This window comes from Berghia stephanieae, chromosome 2 (genome assembly GCF_034508935.2).
Source record: "Berghia stephanieae isolate SIO BIC M18660-M18661 chromosome 2, UCSD_Bste_1.3, whole genome shotgun sequence".
Classification (NCBI taxonomy): Eukaryota; Metazoa; Mollusca; class Gastropoda; order Nudibranchia; family Aeolidiidae; genus Berghia; species Berghia stephanieae.
In genome coordinates, this window is record NC_088361.1 from 105494737 (window position 1) to 105506927 (window position 12191).

Genomic DNA, 12191 nt, shown 5'->3' on the forward strand with positions numbered 1-12191 from the left:
ATGTATTTTAAAACAGGTCTTATAAATACATTGTAACACTTCTCTTTCACTTTTGTGGGGCATGATGATTCGTTGTTCATACGTCGAAAGCTTAGGGTGTTATTGGCTTTGTTTCCTACCTTTTCAATATGTGGATTCCATTTTAACTTGTCGTCGATTGTCATGCCCAGGTATTCAGCCTTTGTTTCAATGTTTCATTGTGGATTGTGTTGTCATCGTCATATAATATCCTCCTTATATTGGTTATTATTTATTCGGATGACTTGACATTGTTTTGGGGGATGGAACTCCATTTTCCACTCGCTTTCCTGTTCTTGTGAGTTTGCGAGGTCTTGTTATAGATAGTATGCAGTTGACGTCACTCAGGTCTTTGTTATTGCTTTTTGCCATCCGCGTTTATGAGTAATTCTCACTAAACTGTATTCACCAGACTATAAACGTTTAAGGTTACACAGAGTTTTGTGTGTTGGTCCGTTAGACTTCCGGATGGCAATGTTGTGAGTTTCTTAGCCAAGCGCATACTATCTAATTAGTTCGAAGTTGACATCATTCAGGTCTTTGTTGTTGTTTTTTGCCATCAGCGTTTATGAGTAATTCTCGCTAAACTGTATTCACCAGACTATAAACGTTTAAGGTTACACAGAGTTTTGTGTGTTGGTCCGTTAGACTTCCGGATGGCAATGTTGTGAGCATACTATCTATAGAATGACTATGTCTTTCTCTGATTTTATTTGTCGGTATAATAGACAACTGAATCTTTGAGCCTGGGGAATTTCGAGATGACTGCTAAATGGTTAAGCGCGCATGAAGACTTTTATCCACCTTCACTATATTACAATATAAATATAACAACATCATTATTAGAGAGCGTTGAGGTATTTTATTTCATTTTATTTTATTTGCTTTCCACGTTAATTTGTTTATTGTTGTACTGACGGAGGGTTTGTACCCGAAACGTCCATTGACTGTATTGTTCCCACCCGAAGCCTCTCCATCATCACTCGTTCGTTTGTAGCAACATATTTTTTTTTTAAACTTGAGCTTTTATATAGCGCAATATCCACTAAACGTGCTCAAAGCGCTTTACAAGGGGTCCCTGGCCAACAGCAACACATAACATGTAGGACGAGACATGACGCCTGTCGATATTACAAATTTTTGAGACAGAGACACGCTGTTAACGGCCAGGTACCCATTTCACACCTGAGTACGGTGAGAGAATGTGAGTAAAGAGCCTTCTCCAAGGACTCAACTATGCGCCGAGCGAGGCTCGAACCCAGGACCTTCCGATTATATTTATGAAGAAATTCCTATCCCAATATAGAGATTAAATGAAATTGATAACCTAATCAACGTCTTTCTCTACAATTAAATTTTCCTCTTAAATTTCGCTCCACGAAAACAATCTTACAGCCACTCCCAATATCCGGTTTTAATCAAAAGTGAGATTCGATTCAGTGACTGGGGAGGGGCGGAAGTGGAAGGGAGGGGGGGGGGGGGGGGGGGATCGGTGGAATCAATTTCAGTGTTTCCCAAGCACCTTTGATGACGACAATGAACAATGTGAAATATGAAACCACAGCGTGGACTTTTTTAGACGTTTGTCAATAGAATTTTGATTGAAATAGCAGAATATTATGATACTCTTGCCACATCTGAAGAGCGATAGAATTGCCTTTTCTGAGTATACTTTAGGGTTCATAATCATTGATTAAAAGTGCCATTGTTTTATCTTATTTGATTACATTTTGAATGGCTATTATGAGGGCTATGTGGTCTAGAGGTATGACACTCGCTTTCAGATCGGAAGGTCCTGGGTTCGAGCCTCGCTCGGCGCATAGTTGAGTCCTTGGAAAAGGCTCTTTACTCACATTCTCCCACCGTACTCAGGTGTAAAATGAGTATCTGGCCGTTGACAGCGTTGTAATATCGTCTAACAGGCGTCATGTCTCATTCTATATGTTACATGTTGCTGTTGATCAGGCACCCTTTATAAAGAGCTTTGAGCACGTTTTGTTAATACTGCGCTATATAACAGCTCAATTTTTACTACCCTCTCTCCCCCCGCCCGCCTAATAAATGAAGGAAATAGTTCTGCCATGATATTGTGACACATTCAAAATGGCTTCTATTCAACATCTCATTATTCAATGCGTAATACATCATTAATTAGTTCAAACCAACTAGAACTATCTAGAACTAATGTTGTGTATATAATATGATAGATTGCGAATCCTCATGCAGCCCATAATGTAAAGAGGAGCATACGCTCCTGTTATAGATAGTATGCGCTTGGCTGAAAAGCTCAAAACATTGCCATCCGGAAGTATAACGGACCAACACACAAAACATTGTGTAACTTTAAACATAATAGTCTGGTTAATACAGTTTAGTGAGTATTACTCATAGACGCGGATGGCAAAAAACAATAACAATGGCCCGAGTGACGTCAACTTCGATCTATCTATACCGTAGCCATCGTTAAGTTATAGCCTGACACTGAAACCCAAAAAGACTGCATTTTGACGTCATTATTTGGTGTGTGTTTTTTTTTTTTTGCACCGAATAGTGAGTTGTCGTTAGTAGTGCTCATGGAAACAAGTGGTCCCATTGGTTGAACTATTGAATACAACTCACGATTTGTTTTCTTTTTGTGGCCAAAGACTGGCATTTCGACGCCATTTTTCGGTCAGTGTCAGGCTATAGATAGTTCGAAGATGACGTCAGGTCTTTGTTATTGTTTTTGCCATCCGCGTTTATGAGTAATGCTCACTGATCTGTATTAACCAGACTATCAATGTTCATGGATACACACAGTTTTGTGTGTTGGTCCGTTATACTTCCGGATGGCAATGTTATGAGCTTCTTAGCCAAGCGCTTACTGTCTATATTATGTTAACGATGGCTACGACTATAGATAGTATGCGCTTGACTAAGAAGCTCATAACATTGCCATCCGGAAGTATAACGGACCAACACACAAAACTGTGTGTATCCATGAACGTTTATAGTCAGGTTGATACAGTTCAGTGAGCAGTACTCATAAACGCGGATGGCAAAAAAAAATAACAAAGACCTGAGTGACGTCATCTTCGACCTATCTATACGAAGACAATCCCGTCTTCCCATCTTGTATACCCATGAATGTTAATTTGTTGTTAAACGAACTATTTCATATTAATTTATTGTTTAACTTGTGCTGGTACCATTACGGAAATGATTTTGGGAAGGTTCCAGAATTTCATTGAATTTATTCATTCACTTATCTATCCATTTATTATCTAGTTATGTATTAATTTTTATCAATTTATTCATCCTTTTAATTGTTTATTTATTTAGTCATTTTCTTTAGTACTTCTCAACACTTATCTATTTAAACTGTTTTCTTGTTTTGTTTGTTTGTTTTATTTACTTAAATATCGACTAAAGATGTTGCAAAACAATGTAATGTTATATGGCATTTCCTCTAATAAAAAAAAATAACTTTTGTTCAAAAGTCACGTCGAATTAAATTTATAACAAACAACCACCATTTTGCTTTTCGTATCAATTTAATTAGTATGCAAGATTAACAATTTTGAGAAAGAAGAAAGTTGAATTAAAACCAGGTTATAGGTAGAGGTAATAATTAAATTGAAAGGCAGGGTGGGCAGATTGTCTCCAGTCCGTATAGATAGAATGCGCTTGGCTGAGAAGCTCATAACATCGCCATCCGGAAGTATAACCGATCAACACACAAAACAGTGTGTATCCATGTACGTTTATAGTCGGGTTAATACAGTTCAGTGAGCATTACTCATAAACGCGGATGGCAAAAAACAATAACAAAGACCTGAGTGACGTCATCTGCATACTATCTATTGAAGCTAATACTAACATAATGTAGTTCGCAATAAAAAAGAGAGTGAATGAGACAGGAAGTTAGGGGTTGGTTATATTGTGGGAGGGATGAGGATAACATGTTTTTGTTCGTTTTCGAAATATTGCCCCTTGCAGTCTAATGCATGAGGAGAGATGGAGAGCATTATGATGTCATCATCATCGTCGACGATGCCATCATCATCCTCCTCATCATCATCATCATCATCATCATCATCATCATCATCGTTATCATCAGCATCATCATCATTAACAACAACAACAACAACTGCAATAACAATAACAATGTCAACATCATCATAATCATCGCCACCGTCTCCACAACCACCAACTACCAGCAGCACCAAATCCATCACCATTATTACATCCTCCTCCTCCTCCTCATCATCATCATCATCATCATCATCATCATCATCATCATCATCAATCATCATCATCATCTTTTACAACAACTGCAATGACAATAAAAATAATGTTAACATCATCATAATCATCACCACCATTACCACCACCACCATCCAACTACCAGCATCACTAAAACCACCACCATCTTTAAATTCTCCTCCTGCGCCACCACAACCAGACCACCACCACTACCGCCATTCCAACCACTATCTACGAAATTAATCCAACCACCACCACTATCACCACCAACACCATCATGGCAGTCGACTTCAACACCAGCGTTATCCATCGACACCTTGACATCTCTAACCTCCAAAAACTACGCCGGCGAAGGTAACTTCTATCGTCTGTTATCAAAAGGAAGTGATTAATTGTAAAGTAAATTAACTGCATTTAATCTAAGTGCTTAAGGTGAATTACAACTGTTTGGCATTTTGATTACTGCAGTAGTATCCCAGCTGTAGTTCTTACTGTGTCCGACACCCTCTCTGAATACCAAGCGATTAAATTTATTCTACTCCAACTTGTCATGTGTATCATCGTTTTTACCAAGCATCAGTAACACACGTTATAGTCATCTGGAACAACTACAAAAGACTATCTTCTACGTCATGGCACAGGACCGAAGGGCTAGAGCTCAGGTGGTCGCTGGTTCAGATAAGCAAGTAAGTTACCAAGAGAACAAAAAAATCGATGCGATTTGAGCTCTGAATAAAATTCGAGTCATATCGCTGTTGTTGCTCTCTTGGTGGAAGTTTTAAAGTTATAATTTAAAAAATAGAAATATAACGAAAAGTCTCTTGCTTGAAAAAATATCCATCTCACCATTGAAGAGTGAAAACATCTGGAGAATGAAGAGATGCACTTCTATAGTTCTGTCAGCTTTTCTTGTGTTGTCAAGGTGTTGTCGCATTGAGAATGTTTGGTCGCTTCATTCTTTAGTTTCTATTATTATCTTTAGTGATTCACTTTTAATTACATTTGGAATGATTGGTGTCTACTGGTATTGTCATTTCATTGCCAATGTGATTATTTGTGATTGAAATATTTAGTGTGAATGATGAATAAAATTGACAACATATTTATCCGGAATTCGTTCACCCTTTCATTCAATTAAAAGTTAGAGATACAACACTAGTCTACCCCGCAGAGACTGGCATTTATTTGTACTTTAAAACGGATCAAAACATGTGTACGGAATACTATGGGACAAGATGTCCATGTACAAACAATGGATGCCAAAAATTGGACTTAATGACATGATCATAAATCATTTTGCATGATGCAAAGTCTCAACGAGTGGATTAAATCTAAAAACAGAGGCAAGGTTGGTACATAATCATCAACAAAACTGTATTTTTAAATGTTGTTATTTTAAGTAGCATATATATATATATATATATATATATATATATATATATATATATATATACATATATATGTGTGTGTATGTGTGTGTGTGTGTGTGTGTGTGTGTGTGTGTTAATTTGACCGGCCCATATTTTGCCCGACCACTATAAATAGGCTAGAACCGCCACTGGATTACATTCATATGCTTTATTAAAGTGGGTGAATCTAATTTCTTGAACTGAGGGAAGCTAAAATAAAAAAAAATTGCCAAAAATATTTCTGATCTATAGTTTAAACGCTGAGCTCAATTTTAACATTTCCTAAAACCACAGAGTTGGGCAGTGGGCTGGCTACATGTTAGATCGTATGCCATATGTAGAGGTTCCGTGATTTCTTTTTCATTTTCGAATATGAAAAATTGACGGCGATGCTCATTCTGACTGTCTCAAGGGTTCAAGAGAAGGAAAAACCATCAATTGAAACTTTATCAGAACGCAGATTATCAGATTTTTGGGATTCCTGATGTCTATAATCAACGATCCTCCGCCTCTTCCTTCCTCCTCTTTATTAGCAGTAGTGGAAGTAGTAGTAGTCGTGGTAGTAGTGGTAGTAGTAGTAGTAGTAGTAGTAGTAGTAGTAGTAGTAGTAGTAGTAGTAGTAGTAGTATTAGTAGTAGTAGTAGTAGTAGTAGTAGTAGTAGTATTAGTAGTAGTAGTAGTATTATTATTATTATTATTATTATTATTATTATTATTATTATTATTATTATTAGTAGTAGTAGTAGTAGAGTAGTAATAGTAGTAGTAGTAGTAGTAATAGTAGTAGTAGTAGTAGTAGTAGTAGTAGTAGTAGTAGTAGTAGTAGTAGTAGTAGTAGTAGTAGTAGTAGTAGTAGTAGTAGTAGTAGTAGTAGTAGTAGTAGTAGTAGTAGTAGTAGTAGTAGTAGTAGTAATTGTCATGAAAATATTAGAAGTAATATATATTTGTTATATATATATTTGTGTGTGTGTGTGTGTGTGTGTGTGTGCGTGTGTGTGCTGTATGTGTGTGTGGGTCTGTGGAGTCTTGGAGTCGATGTTAAATAATGACCACCAATACATACCTGAGTGGACATCAGAACTGCCATGACGTGTAAGTAGACAGTGTATAAGTCTGTATCAGGGTCGGGCCTCACTGGAAATAGTAGAAACTGTAGTCCAAACAAGGGAACTAAGATCAAAATGGCTTTGGCAGCTTTCCTGTTAGGGGTTGAGGATGGAAGGAATGTATCGCGCGCATTAATTTTATAGTCTGTAAGCCATCGTACACCTCCATTCATCCTGTGGAGGAGATTGGCCACCATAATGTTTGGAAAGATAATAGTATGAAATCAATTAATCCACTCGTAATGTTTGTATTAAGTGCCACCTTTAAAACGTTATCGCTCCTGAAATTCCACAGAGCTTGAAATCAGTGATCTATATTTATTTATTGATATAGCTCGTTGTCGTTACTTTCACCAACAACATATACTCCCTGATGATCACAAGATTTGTATGAAACAACGAAAGTATCAAAAACGAGCTTTTTTTTGTAAGGACTTAGAAACGTCATTCAATCTTTCTGACGGTATAAATTGGTCACTTACTGAAAACTAATAATCCTTAAAGATTTCAAGTGGGCAAGTTTGTTTAATGTCACCTTCTAGTCTGTTGATTTGAATCCCGAATGGACACGAAAGGTGGGGCGGCCAAAGCAATCATGAAGGCGCTAACTGTCTGACGAACTTACGAAGGTAGGGTGGAAAGTTTTGGAATTTTCCTTACAATTTCAAATATATTTGACTTAGAACTTTAACATTTGGAATACATACGTTCTACTCAATTGGCTTTGATGTGTCGAAATTTCTAAGGTCTACAACGACTCTGCGTGACATAATCGCCTTTGTCTTATTATGTGGTCAACAACCTCGGTTAAAACCAAAAAAATGAAAATGGATGCATCAAAAGATATTCGATTCGAGCAGCGTGCTGTCATTGATTTCCGAATGCTGAAGACTGTTTACCCATGGAAATCCATACCAGAATGAAGCGTGTTTATCGTGACCCCTGTGTTGATTGATATAATATGTTGCTATCACAACATTTGACGAAGGGTAACGTTCGTGGAAGGAGGCAGGGGACTCGATCAAAACAAAAACAAGAAAAATGTGACCCATCGACTCAAAGCGGTATTATGTCGGGATCCACTCGGTTAGGGAAATTGAATTTATAGCCACCAATATCAAACTTGGGTTTAATTTCTCTACGTCATGCTGGAGTATAAATATTATTTTTTGCTTTACAAAAACTTCTAAGGTCCAATTTCTCATCATTCTATTTCTAAATTCACTTTCTGGGGTCTGAATCATCCCGACATAATACCATTTTGAGGCGGAGGGTCACAAATGCGATATTGCAACACGACAACGCTCGGCTCATTACGAGTCAACGGACTCAAACCACTCTGAGGAGAATGGATCCCTACACCTTGCCACATCCACCCTACAGTCCAGACCTGGCATATTCAGACTATTCCTTATTCCTTAAAATTGAAGGATTATCTCAAAGGAAACCACCATGAAAGCAACAACGACGTAAAGGCAGGCTGCTGTCCGATCTTGATGTAGAGAAAAAAGGACTTCAGATTTTTGCCGACGGAATGCGTCAAATGGAACGTCGTTGTGTTGGTTGTGACGGTGGATATGCCAAAAATAAAGTATGTAATCTGTAGCTGACATTTCAAGCATTCTTTTGATGTATTGTTTAACAAATTATTCATAACAATGAGGGAGTTATTACGGAATTTGAAAAACTTTCAGGCACACCCTCGTAAAATGGTAGGCCTCCCCTGGGACCTTACCAAGGACAGAATCAGATGATGGACGCTGGTAAAGGCCCCATGTTCCACAAGGAGAGAAGAAGATTAAGTAAAGTTAAATCAATTATGTGTAAATCATTCCGACATAATACCATTTTGCATCATGGTTAGTCAAGTTGTTATTTAACTCTTATAGGAAGGGCGAAGTGGCCGAGTCGTTAAGGCATTATACTGTGACCCATAGATCCCGGATTCGAGCTCCGCTTCAGGCACCTCCTTCTTTTTCCTTGGGCATGATTAATAACTCGCAAATTGCTCACTTGGACAACATGGGTTATTGCTGTTGACATCAGACATCTTGTTTGATGAATTATCTATATTCCTTCATGGAATGCCTGGGCGACGATATCTTATGATGTCGTGGCGAAAGAGCATACTTTTTTAATAGGTAATAAATATCATCAATGCACAGGACTTAACCGGTAACGTTAACAAAAATATATAATATGTATTTAAAACAATCCAATCGAAACTCACTTGCTTTGGGGTGCCTCTGGGATCTGTTGTAATTTGGTGACGAGAAGACAGACAAGATTGATCAGCATGACGACGATCAGCTGAGGATAGAAGTGATAAAAAATGATTGTGTTTCTGTGTCAAACATAACATTAATTCACCCATAATCTGATTAAACATTTGATGTTTATGCATCCATGAACCCCAATGCCCACTACAGTAATCAGCAAATGGAGATAAAGATAAAGGGAGTAACTCTGACTCATGAATGAACAACACAAAACAAACGACGTTTCGGCCCCTTGGCATTTATTAAGTAAACACAGAATACACACACATATATATATATATATATAGATATATATATATATATATATATATATATATATATATATATATATATATATATATATATCTCTCTCTCTTATATATATATATATATATATATATATATATATATATATATATATTAGATTGTCATAATAAAATAGGCGAAAATTTGTAAATGTGTGTGTGCGTGTGTGTGTGTGTGTGTGTGTGTTCATTCACGAGTCAGCTTTACTCCCTTTATCTTTTATCTCCATTTTATTGACTCATTTAGGCACCTCTATTTATTAGTAAGTAGCACATTTGTGGTGTAGGACATTGTACATTATTACCAGCTGAGCGCTGTTTGCCATTCAATTAAAAAAAAAACAAACAAGCATTCAAAGTTGGAAAAAAAAACCATTTGCACAGAAATAAGACCTGAACAAATGTAACAAGATAGGAATGAAACAAGCCTATTTTTTATCAGGGAACAATGATACAGCGAAACTGCTATTCCGCTATAATACGAATCCAACTTAACTGCTCAACTACAGCCACCAAAAATATGGTAGCAGTAGTATTAGTGGTAGTGGCAGTAGTAGTATCAGTAGTAGTAGTAGTAGTAGTAGTAGTAGTAGTAGTAGTAGTAGTAGTAGTAGTATTAGTATTTAGTAGTAGTTAGATAGTAGTAGTAGTAGTAGTAGTAGTAGTAGTAGTATATAGTATAGTAGTAATAGTAGTAGTAGTAGTAGTAGTAGTAGTAGTAGTAGTAGTAGTAGTAGTAGTAGTAGTAGTATAGTAGTAGTAGTAGTAGTAGTAGTAGTAGTAGTAGTAGTAGTAGTAGTAGTAGTAGTAGTAGTAGTAGTAGTAGTAGTAGTAGTAGTAGTATAGTAGTAGTAGTAGTAGTAGTAGTAGTAGTAGTTAGTAAGTAGTAGTAGATAGTATAGTTAGTAGTAGTATAGTAGTAGTAGTAGTTAGTGAGTGTAGTAGTTAGTAGTAGTATTATGTAGTAGTAGTAGTAGTAGTAGTAGTAGTATGGTTAGTAGTAGTAGTAGTAGTAGTAGTAGTAGTAGTAGTAGTAGTAGTAGTAGTAGTAGTAGAGTAGTGTAGTAGTATAGTAGTATATATATAGTAGTAGTAGTAGTAGTAGTAGTGTAGTAGTAGTAGTAGTATATAGTAGTTAGTAGTTAGTAGTAGTATAATAGTAGTAGTAGTAGTAGTATGTAGTAGTAGTAGAGTAGTAAGTAGTAGTAGTAGTAGTAGTTATAGTAGTAGTAGTAGTAGTAGTAGTATTTAGTAGTAGTAGTGTAGTAGTAGTAGTAGTAGTATGTAGTATAGTAGTCAGTAGTAGTAGTAGTCAGTAGTAGTAGTATAGTAGTAGTAGTAGTTATGTAGTAGTAGTAGTGTAGGTAGTAGTATTAGTAGTAGTAGTAGGTAGTGTAGTTAGTAGTTAGTAGTAGTAGTAGTAGTAGTAGTAGTAGCAGCAGCAGTAGTAGTAGTAGTAGTAGTAGTAGTAGATGTAGCAGCAGTAGTAGTAGTAGTAGTAGTAGTAGTAGTAGTAGTAGTAGTAGTAGTAGTAGTAGTAGCAGTAGTATTAGTAGTAGTAGTAGTAGTAATAGTAGTAGTAGTAGTAGTAGTAGTAGTAGTAGTAGTAGTAGTGGTAGTAGTAGCAGTAGTATTAGTAGTAGTAGTAGTGGTAGTAGTAGTAGTAGTAGTAGTAGTAGTAGTAGTAGTAGTAATAGTAGTAGTAGTAGTAGTAGTAGTAGTAGTAGTAGTAGTAATAGTAGTAGCAGTAGTAGTAGTAGTAGTAGCAGTAGTAGTAGTAGTAGTAGTAGTAGTAGTAGTAGTAGTAGTAGTAGTAGTAGTAGTAGTAGTAGTAGTAGTAGTAGTAGGCGATTGCAAGATAAGATGCAATTGAATAGCATTCTCATGTGTCCAGTCATGAATGGACAAGATCAAAATATGTGACCACCGCGTCAATCTGGTGTTATATAGGAAAGGACTATTTGAATAAAATTATTTCTTATGTCAAAATTATCAGAGTCTGGATAGTACTGTTTTCAAAGTTTAATTTAAGAATTAAAACTCCCTCACCTCAACGAAGAATTTGATGTAACATATTTGTGATCCACAGTCTCAAAACGGTATTATGTCGGGATGAACTAAGTGTGGAAAATTGAATGTATAGCCACAAATACAAAGTCTTTGGATGGGAACAGTACAGTACTGTACCGTTCGAATCCGAAGCCTCTCCATTTTCACCGTTTCCTTAATATTTTTTTACGGTCCCGGTCTTCAGGCAATCCACACCGCTCTCTCCTTTCGCCACAAATACGAAACGCTGGGTTAATTCGTTGTCATCGTAAAGTTATAGCCTGACTCTGACCAAAAATGACGTCAAAAGGCCAGTCTTTTGCCACAAAATAATACATATCGTGGGTTGTATTCAATTGTTCAACCAATGAAATCACTTCTTTCCTTGAGCTCTACTAACGACAACTCACTAGACGCTACACAAACCTAAAAAAATGAAGTCAAACTGCCAGTCCTAGGGGGTTCTTGTCAGGCCGTATGTTAACGATGGCTATCGTTAATTTCACTTCATCATGATGGGGAATAAAGACAATTTCTTGCATAGAAATGTTTTAAAATAACTCAAAGTTTGTATTTCATACCATTTCAAATCTAAATTCTTTTTTTTTTCTTTTTGGGGGCGACTTCATCCCAACATAATACCGTGTGGATCACATTTTTGAAGTTTAATTTAAAATTAAATTTTAAGCATGACATTCACACTGACTAATAATAACATTTCGAGGCGATTGGTCACTACTGGTCACACATTGATACTTACAACGACTGATAAGAGGATGGGGCCGGCAATGATCCACAGCA

At 36.6% G+C, this 12191-nt stretch overlaps 1 protein-coding gene across 2 annotated transcripts in view; it reads right to left on the minus strand.

The window, feature by feature from the left end:
• Positions 1-12191, minus strand: part of LOC144966149 (calcitonin gene-related peptide type 1 receptor-like) — a 230998-nt gene that overhangs the window by 21510 nt on the left and 197297 nt on the right. For both annotated transcript variants that reach the window (XM_078902272.1, XM_078902271.1), the window contains 3 exons: positions 12151-12191; positions 9009-9088; positions 6736-6871 (listed from right to left, as the gene is read on the minus strand). The exon at positions 12151-12191 is cut by the window's right edge and continues 23 nt beyond it. In XM_078902272.1, the coding sequence (XP_078758398.1) occupies positions 6736-6871; positions 9009-9088; positions 12151-12191 (257 nt within the window). The remainder of the gene's footprint in view (positions 1-6735; positions 6872-9008; positions 9089-12150) is intronic.